Here is a 23,732-nt window from a genome sequence, read left to right on the forward strand (position 1 = left end):
TATTATTGCATCCTAGTATAAGTGCCTCCTTATCGTTATTTATCACTATGCACTTTAGGCCCACAGCACAGGCACTTTATATTTGTATGCATATTGTCTGATAGGATGCAATAAGGGACTGTCTAGGGGCAGCCTTCGTGGTGTGGGGGCGCCATATGTTATCGTGTATTCAGGGTGCCGACCCCCGCTGGAGGTAGGGAGTGGTTAGGAGACAGCTATTAAGGTCCCCTCCACGTTTTCTGGCGCATCCTCGCCTAACCTCTAAGGCCAATTGATTTACATGATCCTCTTTTTATACCTCATTAGCTATCCGCACTTATGCACTTTATGAGTTTTTGAGCACCTTTCATACCTGCCGCTAGGGATAACTAGGGCAGGCTAAGGATAGCCGGCGGTGAGTGGGGGCGCCATATCGTGCTTTTAGGGTGCCAACCCCCGCGTGAGGTAGTGGACAGGAGGGAGGTTTATATTTAGGGGTTACTTTATCCTTTACCCTCCTCCCTTCTCCACCTGTGCACTTTAGGTTCTATAGTGTGTATTTTGGATGTTTTTAAATTTTATAATAAAATGATGTTTTAAGGGTTTCTAGATATATTTGTCACTTTAAATTACCCTTCACCTTATATATTGTTTAATATGGCCAGTTTTTTGTCAGGACCAATAAATAGTGATTCCTGGGTGGAGGACGCAAACCAGGCGTTCTGCACTAAAGAAACCCCGGAAGGTGGTATTGGAATTACTTCCTTGAGAACCAAATTTAATGATCTGTACCTCTCCTACAAAGAGTACACTAAGTCCTGGTGGGAAATTAAAGCGCTTGAAAATTACCTAAAAAACAAAATTGTCCCTAAGGGTCTCAGGATAAATATCCGTCCATCCCCCCGTACCTCAAGTCCAAAGCTCCTTGAGGCTTGGCAAAAAGAGTCGGTCGAATCTTCCCTTAGACTAATGACCATCCTCCTACAGGAGGAAAAAGCTCTTCTAGAACAAGCCACGGTCAAATTGAATACAGACATTGAAAGCATACTTAAATGCAAATCGGATCCTGATTTTAATAAACGTGAAAGTACCCTACAGACCTCAATCGAAAAATATCAGGGTTATTTGAAGGAGAGGAAACATCTACAGTTTCAGAGGGATCTAAGGGAATTCAACACAAATCAGGCCTATCACTTTGCCAGCCAAGCCCAGAGGGAGACGGACGTCTCCTCATCAGACTTGGAATATTCAGATACCGAAAAAACAGGAGCAGAGGGCTGGAGTAACAGAAGGGGGCAGTATAATAAGAGATGGCGGGGAAAAAAGGGGTACTCTGGGAAGGGACCAGGAAACTCAAGACCTTATGGACAGGAATCAAATTTCTCCTCATCCTCGGCTTCATCCAATGCATCCAAGGCACCCTCTTTTTTAGAACAGGGGATATCCAAGGTTTATCAATTGAGGAGTCGAGTGAACTAGTGTCTAGTGATATAGTGCAGGGTGGACTCAACAGGAATCAAATCATTAATCTATCTAGCTGCTCATTGAGTGAGAAACAATATGATGTCTTGAAAAAGGGCCTATCGTTTGTCCCCACAAATGACTTCAACTGCTTCCATTGGGTGAAAGATCTACAACTCTTTGGAAGGAAGCTGAAGTGGAGGAAGTTCTTTTTGAACAATGATAGGGAGAATTGCAAACGGATGGGGCTGACAGAGGAAGACTTGGAGGGCTATCAATCATTGATGGGGCTTCTGCAAGAACAGAGCACCACCTCAGAAAATGGTCTTGGTCCATTCACCAGACTTAGGGGGAAAAGTAAGAAAATGCCTCCACAAGGTGACACCCTAAATATTGATATCTTTCTGGAACTGGTGGAAAGGGACCTAAAAAGGATCCCACGTAAAGGGGGAAGCAATTCAGAGAGTAATCTTTCTAGTGAGGAATGGTCAGTACTAGAGGAACTGGAGAAAAATGATAACCTCGTACTGAAACCATCTGATAAAGGTGGAAACCTTGTAATTATGGACCATGAAAAATATCTGGGGATGTGTCAGCGCATTTTGGGGGATAGAAACATCTATGCGGTTCTCCCCTCTAACCCCATGAATGATTTTGAGTCAGCCCTTGTAGCGATCCTTGAGGAGGCCAGGGAAGGTGGTTTACTATCAAACAGTGAATTTGATTTCTTGAAGCCTGTTTCCCCGATGCTACCTACTTTCTATGCCTTACCCAAGGTTCATAAGGGTCTTGATGTACTTAAGGGGCGTCCTATAATATCTGGAGTCGATTCATATATACAAAACAGTGGTATCTATATTGACGAGATTCTCCGTCCATTTGTCATCTCACTCCCTTCCTACACAAGGGATACTGCAGACCTGTTGGGCAAAATTGATGGCATTGTTGTAGGGGAGGAGGTATTCTTGGCCTCCATTGATGTGGAGGCACTGTATAGTAATATACCACATGACTTGGGGCTTAGAGCTGTTGAGTATTATCTAAACACCAGAAATATTGAATGCTCCAGTCATACTCGGTTCCTTCTGAGTCTCCTTAAATTTTTGCTGTATCATAATGTCTTTAAGTTCGACGGTAAGTACTTCCACCAGCTCAGGGGGACAGCTATGGGGAGCCCTTGTGCTCCCTCGTATGCTAACCTCTTCCTGGGCTGGTGGGAAGAAACCGTCGTATTTACTGATGAGGACCATTGGTGGCAGACACATATTATTTTATGGACTAGATTTATTGACGACGTTTTTGTTTTGTGGTCAGGGACGAGTGCTCTGTTTGAAAAATTTGTAGAACAGCTTAACGTCAATGATTTGGGGCTCCATTTCACATTTGAGATTAATGCTAATGAATTGCCATTTCTGGACGTTACTATACTGAAGGAGCGGGATGGTGGTCTTTCCACTCGAACTTATCGCAAACCTACTGCGACAAATAATCTACTTCGATGGGATAGCCACCACCCGACTCCCTTAAAGATGGGTATCCCGAAGGGCCAATATTTGCGCCTGAGGAGAAATTGCTCCACCATGACGAACTTTAGGACACAGGCTAGGGACATGACCCGACGCTTCCTGGATAGAGGCTACCCTGTCAAGATTCTACATACAGCCCGTGATTTTGCAGAGAAACAGGACAGGGCAGCACTCCTGCATAGATGTGGCAATAGGGATAAATGCAATGAGGATATCACCAGATTAATTGGCACCTTTGATTGCCAGAATGAGCGGGTGCTAGGAGTCCTGAGAAAACACTGGGATGTACTCACGCTGGATCCAGATTTGAGGGGGATGATATCCCAGAAACCGAGTGTTACATATAGGAGAGGTAGATCGATCAGGGACAGATTGGTTCACAGTTGGTATACAAGACCACAACCTGTGGGCACTTGGCTCAATAGAGGTCTCTGTGGTTTTTTCAGATGCGGTGACTGTATATACTGTGGCTCCATGAAACCCTCAAAGTCTGTGATCAGTGCCAAAAATGGCAAAGAATTTTTTCTGAGGAGTTTCTGTAACTGCAAGACCACAGGGGTGATATATGTGGCCACCTGTTCATGCCCCCTAGACTACGTAGGGAAGACTAAGAGGGAACTACGTAGGAGAGTTGGGGAACACCTGGGTGATGTCCGCAACCAGCGGGACACGCCGCTAGGGAGACACATGAATGGACATCATGGAGGGGATATCCATCAGTTATCCTTCCGTGTACTAGAGGTGGTAAAAAAGAACCCTAGGGGGGGTGATCATGACAGGATCCTCCTGAGAAAGGAGTGTGAGTGGATCTTCAGGATGGAGTCGGTACACCCTGGGGGGCTTAATGAGCAATTATCGTATGTTTCTTTCCTTTAAGCCCAGGAGTGCTACTTTGTTGGTTTATGATGGTCATACTGGTCTGTATCCCGCAACTGGGAGGTAAATACTTTGCATTAAATGACATTTTTGTGCATTTTTGATATATATATGTGATGCCTGGTACGGCGAGCCCTCCCCTTCCCCATCCCCCCTCCCCCCCCCCCTCCACCCTGTTTTTCCTACTCCCGACCAATATTTTTCCCTTGTGTTACATTAAGGGTATTTTTTGTTTTATTTGTCCACATGACTAAATGACATCTTCTCCAACACAAGAATATTAGTGCCTCATTTTTTGAGACCTTAATCAGTAAATAATTAAACCATAATGAAATATTGGAATAATTGATGAAGGGACAGAAACTATCTATGTATACATTTGTATGCTTTGTTTATCTATTGTCCGTGTATGGTCGTCTATATGGATGAGGGATGACTGATGCCCTGGTTTATAAACTCTGCAGTGGTTTGGAGGAGAGAAGGGGGGTTCTCAGCCCCTATTGCACCAGTTATTAACATGGTGGTGCGTTCCAGACTGGAAGGCAAGCACCGGTCACATGATCGCGGATGTTACCGCATCACTTCCGGTTTGATGCTGGATATCGTAGCGTCACTTCCGGTCATGTGATGCGGTCCCGGTCATGTGATGCGGTTCACCCTGGAACGCAAACGGCCTCCACATGCCTGAATTGGCCGGAGGGAGGATTACATTGGTCACCACGAGGCGTGTGAGTAACGCATTTGTGGCACCAAATGCTGATAAACATGCTGATGGATGAATCATGGACATTTGGGTATATTATCTATATCTATGGGGGGTGATTGGATGGGGGGGTGGGGCTGGGAGGGGGTGGGCCCAGAGGTACCTGGTTCAGTTTAAAAGGGAGCTGCTGGCATCAGGCCCCTTTTCTCATCTGCTCATCTTTACATCTGTCTGTCACGTTGAATATCAGGCCTCCTGATGACCCTGGAGGGAGAAACGCGTTGAGGCAACCAAAGGCGACAATTGGATCATGTATCAGTGATGAGTACACCCCTTTCTTAGTCCCCTGCATCTTTGAATAAGCACATGCACTTTATGGTTTAAAATGCTGCTGTAAAATTATTATTGCATCCTAGTATAAGTGCCTCCTTATCGTTATTTATCACTATGCACTTTAGGCCCACAGCACAGGCACTTTATATTTGTATGCATATTGTCTGATAGGATGCAATAAGGGACTGTCTAGGGGCAGCCTTCGTGGTGTGGGGGCGCCATATGTTATCGTGTATTCAGGGTGCCGACCCCCGCTGGAGGTAGGGAGTGGTTAGGAGACAGCTATTAAGGTCCCCTCCACGTTTTCTGGCGCATCCTCGCCTAACCTCTAAGGCCAATTGATTTACATGATCCTCTTTTTATACCTCATTAGCTATCCGCACTTATGCACTTTATGAGTTTTTGAGCACCTTTCATACCTGCCGCTAGGGATAACTAGGGCAGGCTAAGGATAGCCGGCGGTGAGTGGGGGCGCCATATCGTGCTTTTAGGGTGCCAACCCCCGCGTGAGGTAGTGGACAGGAGGGAGGTTTATATTTAGGGGTTACTTTATCCTTTACCCTCCTCCCTTCTCCACCTGTGCACTTTAGGTTCTATAGTGTGTATTTTGGATGTTTTTAAATTTTATAATAAAATGATGTTTTAAGGGTTTCTAGATATATTCGGCGGGTCACTGACCAGGAGGGAAGCAACCGAGCGGTGATGGCTGCCTTCTTCTCTGACGTCGCAGGGTCCTGTCGAATGGCGGAGACATGACACACCAAGTCCACATCAGCTTAAACAAGTCCTTTTTACTAACATCTGGTTTGTTTTGCACAGTACACAGAAACAGTTCGGTTACCAGAAGGCCAATGGTCACAAATTTCGGAGGAGATTTAATGACATAGTTTTTCTCTGAGGTAACCTTTCTTTGTCTCTTTCTCGGTCTCTGCTCTGAGGGCTCTGTGACTCCCTCTTTAACCCACTCGTTAGTCTCGTCACTGGTTTTCCCAGGGGTCTGATGCTGCACACTTTTTTTATCTATCCCGCAACAGCGTTGTGAACTCGGCTTGGGGTTAGTAGTCAGACTCTTGATGGGTACCCGGACTCCTCTTATTTAACCCCTTCAGCCCCGGGGCACTTTCCGTTTTTGCGTTTTTGTTTTTAGCTCCCCTTCTTCCGAGAGCCGTAACTTTTTTATTTTTCCGTCAATCTTGCCATATGAGGGCTTGTTTTTTGCGGGACAAGTTGTACTTTTAAATGAAACCATAAGTTTTACCATATGGTGTACTGGAAAGCAGCAAAAAAATTCCAAGTGTGGAAAAATTGCAAAAAAAGTGTGATGGCACAATAGTTTTTGGGATGTTTTATTCACGGTGTTCACTATATGGTAAAACTGATGTGTAGGTATGATGCCTGAGGTCGGTGCGAGTTTGTAGACACCAAACATGTATAGATTTACTTGTATCTAAGGGGTTAAAAAAATTCACAAGTTTGTCCAATAAAAGTGGCGCACGTTTTGCGCCATTTTCCGAAACACGTAGCGTTCTTATTTTTTGGGATCTATGGCTCAGTGACGGCTTATTTTTTGCGTCTCGAGCTGATGTTTCTAATGGTAGCATTTTTGCGCAGATGCTACATTTTGATCGCCTGTTATTGCATTTTGCGTAAAACTTGCGGCGACCAAAAAACGTAATTTTGGCGTTTGGAATTTTTTTGCCACTACGCCGTTTACCAATCAGATTAATTGATTTTATATTTTGATAGATCGGGCATTTCTGAACGCGGCGATACCAAATATGTGTATATTTATTTATTTTTTAACCCTTTAATTTTCAATGGGGGGAAAGGGGGGTGATTTGAACTTTTAGGTTTTTTGGGTTTTTTTTAATTTTTTAAAACTTTTTTTTTACTTTTTTTATTTTATTTTACTAGTCCCCCTAGGGGGCTATAGTGATCAGCAATCCGATTGCTGATCGCTATCTGCTGATCACAGCTATACCGCTGTAAACAGCAGAAATAGTCACTTTCTTTCTTCCTCTGCTCCGTGCCGAGAAAGAATGAAAGTGAAACTTCATAGCAGCAGGCGTCATCACATGACCCTGTGCTACGATGGCAACCACCGAACGTCACGTGATCACTCACGTGATGTCCGGAGGGGGCGGCGGTAAGTAAAAAAACATGGCCGCGCGCATATAGATCTCGCTGCCAGACTTTGGCAGCGAGATCTAAGGGGTTAATGTTCCGGGTGGAATGCGATTCCACTCGGAACATGTAGGCACACATGTCAGCTGTTGAAAACAGCTGATATGTGTGCCGATCCACGCCGCCTGCCCGCGGCAGGGGGCGGGGCTTACCGGGACACGATCCATGACGGAAAGATCCGTCCATGGTCGTGAAGAGGTTAAGATCCCAGGTTAATGGTCAAAAGTTTGGGGATAAACCTGACAAACCTCCTCGGTTCCGTTATACCGGTGTCGACCTGAACTCTTCAGCCGGCTCTCGCCAGACCTAAAGCGTCCCCTTTCCGTCTGGGTTACCCCTTTTCCTGTGTCTTTCTTTTCTTTTGGGGTACCCTCGCTCAGGACGTCGGGCCTATGTTATTTCTAGCCCTTCTTTCAGTCATCAATTTACTCTCATCTCTTCTTGTCACTCCTTACTGACTGACTGTTAACTGACTAACTGTCACCCAGTCGTCCTGGCAACCACGTCGCTTTTCACGCTCAGCTAGGCTCCACCCCCCTATGGACCTACTATATAAACAGTCCCAGGAATATGAAGGTAGGGGCTGCTGAGTCAATGTTAGGGTATGTGCGCACGTGTGCGTATTGCATGCAGTTACGCTGTGTTCTGCACCGCAGCGTAACTGCATGCGTCCTGCGTCCCCTGCACAATCTATATAGATTGTGCAGGAGCCGTGCGCACGTGGCATATTAGAACGCAGCGATTCGGCTGCTGCCCGAATCGCTGCGTTCTAAGAAGTGACATGTCACTTCTTTCGTGCGGTTTGCATGCTGTCTATAGGGAGAGGCAGCATGCAGAGCGCACGTTCTCTGCCGGCACCATGCGCTTCAGAACGCAGCTGTTCAGCTGCGCTCTGAAGCGCACCTTTTCTGTGCGGTGCAGAGCGCACACGTGCGCACATAGCCGTACTCAATCTAATATCTCTGCATTTCTTCTCTCTTTCACCTGTGACCAAAGAGCACTGCACCTTGCTGTTAAGGTGATGTATTCCCCTGTAGTGCCTAACCACAGGGGCGCCACAGAGGCCTAAGACTACTTTCACACATCCGGTTTGAGCACTGCGGCTCAATCCGGCTGTGAAACCTATGCAACGGATGCGGCGAAAACACCGCATCCTTTGCATAAGTTTTTACATGCGGCCCGTCCGTTTTTTTTCCGGTGGCGCACGCTACTGAGCATGCGCAGTGGAAGAAACCGCATGCGGTGGCCGGATGCGGTTTTTGCTGCATGACGCCGCATCCGGCGTCCTTAGGCATGCATTGAAAAATGCGCCGCAGCGGCCGGATGCGGCGCGATGCGTTTTTTTTGGCGGAGCAAAAAACGTGCCAGGGAACGTTCCATCCGGCCACCGCATCGGCTAAATCTGCCGCATGCGGCAAAAACCGGACGGAACGCAAGCCCACGCGGCGCCAATGCAAGTCAATGCTGGACAAAACTAAACCGGCGGCAAAAAAAAACGGTTTCGTTTTTTCAGCAGAGCGCCGGATTGTGCCGCACTGCTACAGCCGGATGTGTGAAAGTAGCCTTGTATTTAGAAAATTGTATATGTTCTTGTTCCAAAGATAAGGCTATGTTCACACATTCAGTATTTGTTGCCAAAAACAGGAGTGGAACAATCAGCTGAAAAGTAGAATAGAGATACGGGCACCACTTCTGTATTTATCACCCACTCCTGGTTTTGGCTTTACTGAGGTAAAGAGTCACCAAATACTTAATAAGTACACACGGCATGGTTAGGCTGCTTTCACACATCAGTTTTTTGCCGTCAGGCACAATCCATCGGAAAAACTGATGCGACGGATCCGTCGCATCAGTTTTTTCCATCCGTTTCTTCCGGTTTTCGACGGATCCATTGTGATACTGAGCATGCTCTGTTTAAAAAAATACAATCTGCTGCTGCATTGCGTTTTTTACCGCATTACGACGGATCTGGCGCCCATAGGCTTCCATTATACAACACGCCGGACGGCGCCGGATCCGTCCCCGTTCGTTTTTTCTTTGCCGTTCACAAAAAAATTTCACACATTTTTTTTTCTTCAGGCACAATCCGGTTTGTGCCTGATGTGACAGAACCGTCGAAGATTGTGACAACACTGATGTGACGGATCCCGCAAAAAAAGAATCTCATTATTCCCCTTCCAGCGAGAGAGAGATTTTTTTTCTCCTTCCAGAAGTAAATTTACATATGTTCTGGGCATGCTCAAAAACAAAAATTGGATCCGTCGCCTGATTCCGTTTTTTTACGGATGACGACGGATCCGGTGCCCATAGGCTTCCATTGTAAAAAAAAATGGACGGAGCCGGATCCGTCGCAATCCGTTTTTTTGACGGTCAGAACAAACGCTGCATTGTGCGTTACTTCTGGCGGCGGCACAGACAAATTTCGCCGGATCCATCACACGCCGGATCAAAACACAAGGCCATGCTGCACAACCTGCCTCAGAAATAACACTATAAGGGAAAAACGGATCCGGCGCCGGATCCATTTTTTTTTAAGAAAACGCCGAATTGCGCATGATGGCAAAAAGTGATGTGTGAAAGAGGCCGTACATATTGCATCCTGTCCAGCGGCCGCACAGAAAAATTTTGCCAGATCCGGCTCACACGCAACACCATGCGGCACAATCCCGTGCTAACACCAGACTATGGGGAAAAACGAATCTGGCCCCGGATCAGTTTTATCCGCATTTTGATGGATTGTGCCTGACGGCAAAAAACGTATGTGTGAAAGCAGCCTAAGGCCCGATTCACACAGCCAGCATTTCCCCGGATTGCCGGATCCAGCACACTCCAGTACAGTGCAATACAGTACAATGGCATTGCGGCAACCTTGCTGTCATGTGACCGGAGTATGTGACCGTAGCTTGCCGTGATGCCGTTGTACAGTATTAGGGCCGTTTCACATTTGCGCTATTTTGACGGAATCGGGTTCTGTCACTAATGTAGTACAGTTCATTTATTTACAGTGGAAGCGCGACATCATGTGGACACAAGCGGGTACTGCATGACACACACACGCGCCATAGTAACGCGCTTCCAATGTAAATAAATTAACTGTACTACATTAGTGACGGATTCCGTTTGCGTCAAAACAACGCAAGTGTGAAACTTGCCTTACACTGTACTGGAGTGTGCCGGATCCGGCAATCCGGAGAAATGCCAAATGTGTGAAACGGGCCTGCGTCCAGCCCCCCCCCCATTGATGAGAGCTGAGTGGTTGATTGACCATTAGTGATTCCACCTGTGCTGCCTCTATATACCTGGGGCCGGGGCCTCCCCCCCATATACAGTAGTGTTGTGGCTGAGTCATTGGTAAGTGGACCTGGGGTGTAGTGATTGGGGCAATGTTAGTTTTGGGTGTGATGTCTTTTTTTTGTGTGAATTCCTTTTATCTTTAGGCTATGTGTGCCTGTTTCTTTATTTTGTGTCCACAAAGATGCACCTGTGTTAAAAACTGCATCCAAAAAATGCATGTTTTTTGCTGCGTTTTTGTTGGTTTTTTTTTCCAAAGCATTGCATGGGTGAAAAATGCTGGCAAAAATGCAGAAATAATTGACATGTTGCATGTTTGTGGTCACCACAAAAACGCACACAAAACTGCACTGTGCAGACAGCAAAAATGAAACCTCATAGACTTTGGGGAAGCAAAGTCATGCAGTTTTGACCAAAAATGCACCTGAAAAAAAACGTGCAAAAGTGACGTGAAAAATGCACATAGCCTTAGGGGTGCTTCACACACAGCGAGCTCGCTGCCGAGATCGCTGCTGAGTCACGGTTTTTGTGACGCAGCAGTGACCTCATTAGCGATCTCGCTGTGTGTGACACTGAGCAGCGATCTGGCCCCTGCTGCGAGATCGCTGCTCGTTACACACAGCCCTGGTTCGTTTTCTTCAAAGCTGCTCTCCTGCTGTGACACACAGATCGCTGTGTGTGACAGCAAGAGAGCGACAAATGAAGCGAGCAGGGGAGCAGGAGCCGGCATCTGACAGCTGAGGTAAGCTGTATCCAAGATAAACATCGGGTAACCAAGGTGGTTACCCGATATTTACCTTAGTTACCAGCATCTGCAGCTCTCACGCTGCCTGTGCTGCCGGCTCCGGCTCTCTGCACATGTAGCTGCTGTACACATTGGGTTAATTAACCCGATGTGTACAGCATCTAGGAGAGCAAGGAGCCAGCGCTAAGCAGTGTGCGCGGCTCCCTGCTCTCTGCACATGTAGCTGCATTACACATCGGGTTAATTAACCCGATGTGTACTGTAGCTATGGTAGGAGAGCAAGGAGCCAGCGCTCAGTGTGCGCGGCTCCCTGCTCCCTGCACACACAGCTGTGCGCTGGTAACTAATGTAAACATCGGGTAACCATACCCGATGTTTACCTTAGTTACCAGTCTCCGCAGCTTCCAGACGGCAGCTCCGTGCAAGCGCAGCGTCGCTTGCACGTCGCTGCTGGCTGGGGGCTGTTCACTGGTCGCTGGTGAGATCTGCCTGTTTGACAGCTCACCAGCGACCATGTAGCGATGCAGCAGCGATCCTGACCAGGTCAGATCGCTGGTCGGATCGCTGCTGCATCGCTAAGTGTGAAGGTACCCTTAGTGTGGTGATATTTGCCCTCCTGCTGTGTAGCTTTTGTGGGGTGCAGACAGCCTACATTGGCTCTGCTGTGAACATTAGCATATACAGTATATTCCAGTATGTTACTCAAGCAACTGGACAACCCCCGAGAGACTGAAAAGAAATGAAATTGAACACCGGTGTCTGTCTTGACTTTTTATTTTTTTTTTTCTCTATTTTTATTTAAATGCACTTTGTTACTATGATCTTTTACTTGTCCTTGTTTTTTGTTTTTTTTTTCTGAAACTCTGCAGTATGTATAAACTTTTATATATAATTTTTTTTTATATTTTAACTTTTTATATTAAGTACAATAGTGTTTATTTCTAGTCGGGAGCTTGTTACGAAATTTCTATAAAATCCAGATCCTGTTTCTTTCCCAAATATTCTAGCTTTTGCAAAATGAGATCTCAATGGGTCCATAAGAGGTGGTTTTCCCCAGATGTGCCCTAGATATGTGAATACATGACACAATTCAGGACCTACAACTCCTCACTTCTATGGGAATTAGTCATGCAGTGATTTCCCATAGAAGTGACTGGAAAGGGTTGCCTCCATGTTCAGCAATGCAGACTAGGCCCCTGATTCTGAGATGTGGGGTCTCCCCAGACACTAGTGATGCTTTCTGGACATGTGTAATAAATGTCCATGATGGATGTGCTCTGTTTTAAAAATCTAGCAACAAAAATTCCCCCCCCCCCCCCCATGAGTTCATGGGTTGGTAGGTGTCATACATTCATAATACATGACTGGTTTGACCTTTAGGCTATGTGTCCACGGTAGAATGTACCTGCGGATTTTTCTGCATGAAAGTCCGCGACTTTCGCGGCAAATCCGCACCTTTATTTGCCGCGGATTTTTTTTTTTTTTTTTTTTTTTTTTTTTCCCCATTCTATACCCAAAATCCGCAACAATAATTGACATGCTGCAGATTTTTCCGGATCAAAATCCACAGCATGGATACAGCATTTCCAAAATGCCATTGAAATGGCTTGGAAGTGCCGCTGCTGCAGATTTTCGGTAAATCCGCAGCGTGGGCACATAGCCATAGTCTTTTTTTTTTTATTTGCTGTCTTTGTTTATATATCTCTGTATAATGCATTATTTGTCACTACTCAGGTCTGCTAGGGCTGATTGTCTTGGATTACCCCTTGTATCCTCCGGCCGGTGTCCCTGTATACTGAGCGCAGTGTCTAATACTGAGCTTGAGGCAAAAACCTCTCCATTAATCTGTGGGACCTGCACTGACCGGACATTACAATGGGGGATGCAGGTGAGTACAGGCCAGGAGGACAATGGGAATCGCGTGCGTGCGTGCGTGTGTGTGTGCGCGTGTCTTTTACTGGAGCTTTGTAGAACGTTTCTCCCAGCATACAATGACGGTGGTTCTTCCTGCCCTGATGAGTTGGCTTCTCTGCTGTATGGTGATGGTGTTCTCTTCCTCTGCTACTACTTCTCTACCTGGAAATTGTTATCTGGTATTTCCAAGACAAGAACGTGGATTTTTAATCCCTTCTGTCAAATGGGTGACTTGAATCCTGAAGTAACTCACTATTTCTTGAAGTTTCCAGACTCAAAAGTTTCACTGCTCCTTATAGAAAGGTTAATAGCAGTCTGTTTGCCACTGAACTTGGAAGTCCTGGTGGCCTAGGGACTGATACCCTGCCAATGTGTAGCTGGCCCCTCCAGAGGTCTTAGCAGTTACCTCAGGACTGTATGTCTCCATGTTACACTCCTCTTCACCTCACTCTGCAACTCACTGACAGGATTTACTGGAGTCTTAAGCTCCTCCCCTATCTTCTTCTAGGGCTCTCACTCCAGCATTGTCTTTATCTCAAGTGAACAGCCCCAGTAAGGGAGTGTGGGCAAATATTTGTAGTGAACAGCAAAGAAAACAATCTCATTAAAGCTATCAATACATGCTATACAGATGGAAATACACATGCAATTATTCTGTGGCAACTAGTCACAGGGCACCATACTTCCCACCCCACCCCAGTTAATAGTAAATCCTTGGACTATTTAACTGAACTAAAGTCCAAAAAAATGAATTTGCTGCACCAAGGAGTTCTTTGACAAGGCATATAGCCAGATCACTGTTCTGTGCCTCTGCCCAACCATGGTGGGGTATTAGATTAAGGGAGACTTCTTGACTGGCTAGACTCTATCCTGTCACACGGTTGGAATCTTGGGATACACCCACCCAGGCTGTGGAATGCTGGCATCTCTCTTCCAGGCTTGCGAGATCTTCTTCTGGATGAGGAGGATTCGGCATGTAGGACAAGGTGCCTGCATTTGCATTCTTGCTACTAGCTGGTATTTAATGACAAACTCGTAGTTGGATAACAGAGCCTTTGTTCCAAGGTGCAAAGCCTGGCAGTCTCCTGTTGCGTCAAGGGATTATTGTCCATGTAGATGGTAAATGTCGCGGGCGAAGGAGGGGACACTGCACTCTCCCACTGCTCTGGTCCGGCTGCTGCTGCTGCTGCTCGGCAGTGGCTCGAGCGGTGGGCCGGATCCCGGGGACTCGAGCGGTGTTCCTCGCCTGTGAGTGAAAGGGGGTAGAGATTGATTGGATGGTGGATTTGAGTATTGTCCGTGACGCCACCCACGGTTGTGGTGAGGTTGTGACACCACCGCTGCTCTGGACGGGGATCCCAGGAGCGGTGACAGGGAGCAGCTTTGTTAGTTCTCCCCTCCGTGGGTAGGGGGTTGGTTGTCCCGGGGCCCGGTGATGGGGGAAGGGATGGATGGCAGGCGGGTTACGGGGCCTGGTGAGGTGCAGGGGCAGCGCTGTGCCGCACAGCACGGTGGTACTCACTCAGCCAATGATGAAGACACAGTTCTCGGTAAAACACACGGCTGGATGGACGGGTCCCACTGACGGCTGCGGTGGTTTCTGCTCCCGGCAGGTTGATGGGGACTGCCTTTCCCTGCACCTATGTACGGTAGATGGTTACGATGGGTTCCCACCGGTAACCCGCTCCCCAGCTTGGATATGGGCTGGAGGAGCCCCTTTTTACCCGCAGGCTCTGGCCCTGGAAAACTGTTGCCGTGGCGGTGTCTCCCTCTCACGGTTGGGCTGTTGCCTTTTGTCGGGACTTGGCTGCTGGGGAATCCAGGAGGTTCCCTTCGCTGACGGATTCGACAAATTCACGGCGACTCCTAGCCTTGTCAGGGTCTGTAAAACCCTGCCAGATGGTGCTGACTTCTCTTTGTATACCAGTCTGGTACCGCCGGGCCACCGCCCGTCCACAGTCCTTACGGTAAACTCCGATCGGTCACTCCTGCAGACGGTCCCCACCGTCTGCCAAGCTTGATGTACCGCCCAGGCCACACATCCGGATGCTGTCAGTTGCTCCATTACCACTTCACTTCCTTCCACTTTCACCTCCAAAACTGAACTGTTTACTTTTCCCGCCTCCAGGACTGTGAACTCCTCAGTGGGCGGGACCAACCGCCTAGCCCACCCCCTGGTGTGGACATCAGCCCCTGGAGGAAGGCAACAAGGGTTTTGTGTCTGACTTCGGTGTGCCTGACCGGGAGTGTGGGGTGTGTTGTGGTGTTCTGTGGCCCCTGGCTTGTCCAGGGCGCCACATAAACTTGGAAGAAGGTAGGTAGTGTTTGAACCTCTGTCACAGCCCATACAATGTCCAAGAAATCTAGCTTGAAGGAGCTGTAATTGGTAGAGTTCCTCTAAGTAGGGCGAAGCTTCCAACTCTCATAAGCAATGGCTTTCTCCTTACCATACTGTTCTTGAGATATGACGGGTCCTAGTCCAGTGTTGCTTGCATCAGTGTGAAGGTTAAATGGCCAATCCTGTCTGGATAAGCCAAAATCTCCTCCAGTAAATGATCATTTGATCAACCGACTAATTGTGGTCATGAATAAGCATTTATGCACCACACAGCCGACCCGTAAGTAGCTGCAGAGGAGACAGCATCTGGGAGAGTTCAGCTCCATGGACAGCTGGAGTGGGGACAGGTAACTTTCTCAATGTGCCATCACAACACAAAGTGGGACCTATGCGTTTTTCACTGTCATGTGAAACAGGTTTTATAAAGATGGAAATACACATGCAGGTTGTGGTAGCTAGGCACAGGGTGCCACAGCAGAACCAGAGGAGGTGCTATTGTGCCACCCCTGTCAGCAGCCGGGCTGCCCAGCTCCGCAGTGGCTCGAGGGGTCTCCGGAGTGAGGGTCGTGCGGCCACTCGAAGGGGGTACTTACAAGGGATTGTGTTTTGTGTCGCCACCTGTGGTATGTGGTAATTTGAAGTACCACCCCCCCCCCTCCTCGTTGCGCTAGTACTCCGATTTTTGGAGCGGGTGGAGAACGGATCTTGAAGGCTCAATTCTAATCAGGTAAATTGTCAGGTTGCCTGAAGCTACTCCCCAACCTAGGGTCCACGTACCCCCGTCGTGCCCTGTTCCCTGCCCGGTGATGGTACAAGGCCGCCAGCTGTCCTCCAACAGTTCCGTGCCCCTTGTCATGATCCCCCTGCGATTGGGGGTCCAGCTCCTACTAGGCCCAGAACACAATCTGCCACCTAGTTGCGTCCAAGGAGCCCGTCTCCTGACCTTCTTCACTCACTGAACTGCACTGCTCTGACTCTAACTGAACTGACACTCCTGACCTCCCCTTAACCAACCTTTCCACAAGTGGGCGACCCTATTCTACTCAGGCCATCCACTGGTGTGTGTGGTGCAGAGTGTACCTAGGACTTTAATTGACTGGTATTGGCAACACAGTGTATATTTTTAATTTTTTTTTTTCAAACTGGAAAGTAGAAAAAACACTTATTTACACACACAATCCCCATTATCAAAGACCCAGGAAATCCCCTTTTACTGACAGTAATGAGTTTGGCATGCCTTAAGGCTGGTTTCATACAACTATCTTTCATGGATCTGTTACACACTGATGTGTGACGCCCTGGACTAGCCAGGTAGTCAGACATAACACACACACACCCTCCCCTGGATAGTCTACATCAGTCAAACAAAAATCCTTGTTGCCTCCCTCCAGGGTCTGATGTCCACACCAGGTGGGGCGGAGCCAGGCGGTTGGCCCCACCCACTGAGTTCACAGGCCTGGAGGCGGGGAAAAAGCAGTTAGGAGAGTTTGGAGTTCAGTGGAAGTGGTGAGGAGTTAAGTTTGGAGTGGAGAAACTGCTAGTGTGTGGGTAGGAGCCCAGGCACTGTCAGCAAGGTCGGCAGACGGTGGTGGCCGTCTGCAGGAGGTGGTGCAAGTCCGCAAAACCGTAGGGACGGGCGGTGGCCCGCCGGTACCGAGCCAGGTAGCAAATTTGCATCAAGAACACAGGCAGGGCCATCTGACCCCCGACTAGGCTGGGAGCCACCTACAACGGTCAAATCCGAGAGTGACCGGAAACCCCAGGGGTTTCCGAACACCCAAGACCTGACAGAAGGCAACAGTCCACACCGTGAGGATAAACAGCCACCGTCATAGGCTAGAGATCCAAGGGCCAGCGCCTGCGGGCAAAACGGGGCTCCTTTGGTACATACACGCCGGGGAGCAGACTACCGTTGGGAAACCATTGGAGTCAATACATTCTACACAGGTGCAGGGAAAGACAGCCGCCATCAACCTGTCCGGGGAGAGCAAAGACACTGCAGCCGGCTGCGGGACCCGTCCATCCAGCCGTTTGGTTTACCAGAGAAACTGTGAATTTGTGCCTGAGTGAGTACCACAGTGCCATCCGGCACCGTGCCGCGCTGCCTCTGCAACCCTGCACCCCGGCCATCCTGCCTCCCCCGTACCGCCACCGGGCCCTGGGATCACCAACCCCTACCCACGGAGGCGACAACATCCTAGCTGTTCCCTACCATTGCTCCCGGGATCCCTGTCACCAGCAGCAGTGGTGCCCTTTATCACCACGACCCGTGGGTGGCGTCACGAACTATCTCCCAAAACAAACCACCCCCTTTTCACTCGTGGGCAAGGAGCGCTGCTCGAGTCCCCGGGTCCGACCCACCGCTCGAGCAGCAGCCCCGGACCCGAGCGTGGCCCCTCCGCCCGCGACAGATGTCCACACTACCTGCAGGTCTCCAGCATCGTGTCATTCAGGGCAGACACATGGGCTGGTCCAGATGTCTGTTCTGTGCTTTTAATACAGACTAAACATTTTATTTTTTTTATATTATAAGGCGCACGTAGGAGGCGGAGAAGGAGAGCGAGGGCTTCTTCACAAGAATCACAGGAGAGCACAAGGTCTGGAGAAGGCAATAACACTGAAGTGGAAAATGGTAAGTTTGGATATAACAGCAGTGATCTATGCTGGACCTCAGTCTTGTTGCTTGTGTCCTGCCTTCATACTGCACAACATCCATCTGGAGTGAGGCTATAGCTTAGTGGGGTCTTCAACAGGGTGACACTTCCCTTTTTTTTTTTTTTTTTTTTTCCCCCCTTTCCTACAAAATGGGTTGTATCAATGAAAAAAAAAATGAAGCATTTCCTTGCTTATTCTTTGAAAACTGCAGCAAAAAAACACAGGTATTTGACAAACTGAATTCTTGCCCAGGGTGCTGGAAAGCCTAGATACACCTCTACAGTATGCCAAAGTTCTTAATCATTGGTCAGCTCTCCCATTTCCCTCCTTTCTGTATTCTCATGTTTAAGTTTGGTCAATCTTGCACTACCTGCATTAATCCTCCATCCCGGAGATCTGTGCAGATGGAGGAGGCCTGGTATTGAGTGACTTTATGGGGCTGGTCTCTACTCTCATGTATTGGAAAGTGTCTGGTAGATCAGTCAGAAATCGGCAACGTTCCAGCTGTTAATCTACAGACTGTCTGGACTTGCTGGGAGTTTTAATTTTATGTAGCCTCACCCTCTACTATAATTAAAAAAAAAAAAAGTTCCCACCCCAAATGGTCATCTGTCTAAACACAAAACATCTCTTCCCTAGGTTTCGACCTTCAGTGGCTTGTGAAGATCTTGGTTGGTTTCATTATAATGATTACAATTTGCATGATGTATGTAGTCCATCTCCTCATCTTTCATGAGCGCAAGTTCTGGTTTTCCAGTCGCACAGTAAGTTGGCAATCGTTGGGGCTCTTGGTTCACATTTTAAGCGGTTCCACAACTGCTGTTGCTGTGACCACTAGCACGTGGCTGTAATCTTCAGCCAGCCCTGCCGTGGGTTTACAGCTTTCATGCAGCACCCAAACAGGGAATGGGATGTATTAGTCCTAAATTAAAATGGGTTGCTCCCATAACGACTAGTTGTGATGGGTCCTCCAGGAATGATGGGTGGTGCTGCCCAGGTGACTGTCCATGGCTCCTTCAGTAATGGAAATGCAGCCTGGTTTAGAGTGTGTGTGTGTGTGTGTGTGTGTGTGTGTGTGTGTGTGTGTGTGTGTGTGTGTGTGTGTGTGTGTGTGTGTGTGTGTGTGTGTGTGTGTGTGTGTGTGTGTGTGTGTGTGTGTGTGTGTGTGTGTGTGTGTGTGTGTGTGTGTGTGTGTGTGTGTGTGTGTGTGTGTGTGTGTGTGTGTGTGTGTGTGTGTGTGTGTGTGTGTGTGTGTGTGTGTGTGTGTGTGTGTGTGTGTGTGTGTGTGTGTGTGTGTGTGTGTGTGTGTGTGTGTGTGTGTGTGTGTGTGTGTGTGTGTGTGTGTGTGTGTGTGTGTGTGTGTGTGTGTGTGTGTGTGTGTGTGTGTGTGTGTGTGTGTGTGGTCTATGGAAAACAGGGCTTTCTTATGCGCACAATGCTGTTAAAAACGCAGCGTTTTAGTTACTTAAAATTTGTCAATCTCTGCATGTGAAGAAGAAACATGTCAATTGTTTTTGGCAGCGTTTTGCTAACATTAAAGTGTGTGTCACACACTGCATCTTTTGCTGTTTTTGAGGTCACAAAGATGCATGCATTTCCTTCTCCATGAGATTTTGATTTTGCTGTCCACACTGGGAATCTTTTGTTGGCTGTATCTTCAAAAACGCAGCCATGTCAATTTTTTTTTTTTTTTTTTTGTGTTTCCAGCACTTCTGAGCCCTTCCAGTCAATAGATTTCACTAAAAAAAAAAAACACATTGGGCAAAATGCGGTAAAAACACATTGCGTTTTTGGGTTTTCTTGTTTTGGGGACAAACGCTGCATCTTTGCGGTTTAAAAAAAAAAAAAAAAAATGCTACGTGTGAACATACCCAATCCATAGACTGTAATCTTGCGAGCAGGGCCCTCATTCTTACTGTACTTGTTGAACTGTACTATATTTGTTTTTGTCTGCACAAGCCCCCACTTGATTGTAAAGTGCTGCAGAATATGTTGGCACTAAAAAAATAAACTTTATTATACCCTATAACTGCAGTAAACATGGGTGGAGGGGTGAGCATGAGTAATACATGAGTCCCCAAGTGTATCTGCATTTTTATTCCTAATACAATAATTACTAATTCTGTTTGCCCGTTTGTTTGCCCTTAATTGGAGATTCTTAATGGCCGAGTCAAACTTATCCTGACATTAAGAATCTCTGGCTTAATACCAGCTGGTAAAACGAAGCTGGTATTATCCTTATTACCCAGCATGCTACCCACCACCAGGGCCTCTGAAGAGTTGGATACAGCGCCAGAAGATGGCACTTCTATGAAAGCGCCATTTTCTGGGGCAGCTGCAGACTGCAATTTGGGGGGGGGGGGGCGCTACCCTGCGCTGCGGAGACCAGTCCTCCAGCTGCCTAGTTGTACCTGGCTGGATACAAAAATTGTGTGAAGCACAGTTTTTTTTTTTTTTTTTTTTTTTTTAATTATTTCATGAAATAAAGTGCTTCCTTATAGTTTTGGTTCCCAGCCAGGTGCAAATGGCTAGCATCGGAAAAATGGCGCCGGAGATGAGCGCTATGCGCAGGCGCCAACTCGACGCCATCTTACTGAATAGGAAAAATTAGCATAGAGCCAGAGAAACAGGCGGCAGGGGGGTGGGAATCGAGATGAATACCCGCCCAGTTATTTGCTGGTGCAACTGTCAATCCAAAACCTGACCGCTTTTTGAACTTTACTTTCTTGGATTTGAAAGCCTAAACATCCGAGCTGACCACTAATGGTATGGTAGATAATCTGCCTGATCGTGCCAGTACTGCACTGGCTTTACCTTGTATATGAAAATCCTGATGTTTGGTTCCCTTTTAAGCCTTGAGTCTTGCTAAACATCCTGAGGCATTGTCTGGCTTCCATAATGGAGGCAGCATATCTTATCTGTTTGCAGAATTCCTATGCACCACTGTCTTACTAATTTGACAGCTGTAAATGCTTCCTACCTCTGAATTGAGAGACTGGCTCCCTCCACATAGGAATAGGATGATGCAGGAAGTCTTGCACAGCTGTAAAACTGGTAGGGCAGTGGAGAGCCTGGACTTCAGCCTTTGGTTGTTCTAACTACTTAGATTTACAAGGTGTCCATGATGGTAAATCTACCCCAGTACCTCTAATTCCCTTCCCCCCTCTACTTAGCAATGCATTTCTTGTCATTTTTCTCATCTAGGACATTGATCGAGAAATCACCTTCCAGGGAGATGGCGCAATTTACTACTCGTTCTATAGGGACATGCTTCAGGCACCGACATTTGAAGAAGGTACAGGACTTTACATTTTCTAAGGGTGGAGTTTCTCAAGCGTGTTTCTTGCCTGGTGCAAAAATATCCTGTGACCACTGCACTCTACACCACTCCAAGTGAAAGAACAATGAGTTTTTAGCTGAGGTGTCTTGTCTATAGAAGACACATTGTCAGATATAATGGTAACTAGTGATGTAAGAGGGGACTGGAGAGCAGTTCTGCTACCTCACAACACTTCCTCAATGGACTGTCACCAATGGCCAGAAAGTTGCATACTGTTTCTTGTAAGGCTTAAAAAAAGTGTCCCTTTTTTTTAAGGGAGCCTGTCACCAGCTTTCCCTTGTGAGCTGTGGCCACCACCAGTGATCCCTTATATACGGCAGTTCAGAGTACTGTATATAAGAGCCCAGGCCACTCTGTAGAATGTAAAAATACCTTTTTATAATGCTCACATAGGGTCTGGTCCAATGAGTGTTGCTGTTCTCGGTCCAGCGCCTCCTCCATCTTGAGCAATCGCAGTCTTCCTGCTCAACTCGGTGTCCATGACTTGTCCATCAGAGAGGCTTCTATTGTGCTCCTGCATAGGTGCACTTTGCTCTTCCTTCAGCCAGGCAGATCAAAGTACTGTAATGTACATGTGTGGAAAGGTCTAAGACCACATGTACACTACAATACTCTGATCTGCCCGGCTGAGGGCAACTTAAAGTGCACAATGGCGGCCTGTGAATGACACAGGATGTGTGATGCATGCGGGGCTTAGCAGATCAGCGATTGCTTAAGATGGAGGCACCAGACCGAGAGCAGTGACACCCACCAGACCACCCCCTAGGTGAGTATTGTAAAGTTTTTTGTTTTTGTTTTTTTTTTTTGTTGTACAGAGCGGCGTGGGCTCTTGTATACAATATTCCAGAGTGCAGTATATAAAGACTCTCTGGTAGCCGCAGCTTATAAGGGAAAAACCTGGTGATTGGTTCTCTAAGAGATGCTTAGATGCCCCTCATGTTAGCACAGTCATAGAAAAGAGCAGCACACGCTGGTGCACTTTTGCATGACAATCCAGAAAGGGTGACTACTTGCAGCTTTCCCTGGCAACATGGCTGAGCACCAAGGTATCAGCAGCCAAACATGCAGCATTGTGGATTGAGTGGCTCAGAGCTGTGGTGGAGGGCACAGGGCAAGCGGTGGTAGTCATGCTTGCAGGTGTCAGCAGGCTGCAGCACAGCCGCTCATGAACCCGATTCCTCCCCATCACAACACCACACACAGGAGGACTAAAACAGGCGGCACCATTTTGTCTCGGTAAATAAAGTCAAGGCAGACTCTTCTTGCAAACACATTAACTTTATTGTTCCAGTCTGGTCTCATTTTGGTCTGTTCCACCATCACACATCCCATGGGGGTTCCTTCCACACCTCCGTTTAATACATAATTTAGCAGCTGTCTGACCTACAGGCACCTGGGTTCTGTCTGACACCTAAGCCTCTCATTCCTTCACTCTGGCACCAACCAGTTCATTAAGTCTGTTGGGCCTCTTCACCCCACCCACTGGGGATGCTAATGTAGCGCCGCTGAGACCATTAGGGTGCTACAAGGTTCTGCATCCCCCACCAGGATGCAGGGCCTACCCCCTTAAAGACCCAGATCCCCAGTGCTGGTACCAACAAAAAACCCAGGTAATCCCAGTGTTCCTAACAATCTCTTCTCCCCCCCCCCCCCCCCCCATACAATGGTACTTGGCTAGGGTGGGACCAATGGATGGCTGCCTAGAGGTGGAGCCACTCCAGTCCACTAGTTGACCAGGTGGAAGGGGCAGACTCGAGAGTCGGAAGACGGTAGTCAGAATATGTGACTGTTTGAACAGAGTTGACATTGAAAGTGAGAAGGTGACTGAGCAACGTCCTGACTCGGTTGACTGTGACCTTGTACCCAGGAGAGGTAGTTGCCAGTGGAGTACCCCCAGAACTACATACCAACTGGGTACAGGACCCTAGGACATGAAAGAGCTTCAAGCCGACCTGTTAACACCTGCACAGCAAGGGGGACAATCAAGGACCTTGCTGACCCTAAAGAATCCAAAGACTCAGTAGCAAAGGGAGAACCAGGGAAGGGCCAGAGACTCCAACCCCACAGGGTTCACGCTACCATCAGGCGGACAAACCGGGGACCCCTAGTGTTCCTTACTACAGGGACCCACTTACCAGACACAGATGTGGGGGAAGAAGAAACCAGACTGGCACTGGTATGAAGGGGACCTGGAGGCAAAACTAGCCGGCCTTGGGCAACCAGTTAACATCCTGAGAAGTGAGTAAAACCAGTTGCACTGAATACCTGCCTAGACTCATTCGTCCAACACCCACTGCACCATACACCCGCTGGGGCAACATCCTACTTGCAGAGGGAGGGACTACCATACTAGCTGCTCATACAATCAGCCCCAGTAGATACATTCA

At 47.7% G+C, this 23,732-nt stretch overlaps 1 protein-coding gene across 1 annotated transcript in view; it reads left to right on the forward strand.

Annotated features, from left to right (window-relative positions):
• The first annotated feature begins 636 nt into the window (after positions 1 to 636).
• Positions 637 to 23,732, forward strand: part of LOC142243818 (putative C-mannosyltransferase DPY19L4) — a 72,088-nt gene continuing 48,992 nt past the window's right edge. The window contains exons 1-7 of the mRNA XM_075316022.1: positions 637 to 1,277; positions 1,412 to 2,399; positions 2,568 to 2,574; positions 2,755 to 2,973; positions 17,884 to 17,982; positions 18,645 to 18,769; positions 21,210 to 21,300. Of these exons, the coding sequence (XP_075172137.1) occupies positions 637 to 1,277; positions 1,412 to 2,399; positions 2,568 to 2,574; positions 2,755 to 2,973; positions 17,884 to 17,982; positions 18,645 to 18,769; positions 21,210 to 21,300 (2,170 nt within the window). The remainder of the gene's footprint in view (positions 1,278 to 1,411; positions 2,400 to 2,567; positions 2,575 to 2,754; positions 2,974 to 17,883; positions 17,983 to 18,644; positions 18,770 to 21,209; positions 21,301 to 23,732) is intronic.

This window comes from Anomaloglossus baeobatrachus, chromosome 6, assembly GCF_048569485.1.
Source record: "Anomaloglossus baeobatrachus isolate aAnoBae1 chromosome 6, aAnoBae1.hap1, whole genome shotgun sequence".
Taxonomy (NCBI): Eukaryota; Metazoa; Chordata; class Amphibia; order Anura; family Aromobatidae; genus Anomaloglossus; species Anomaloglossus baeobatrachus.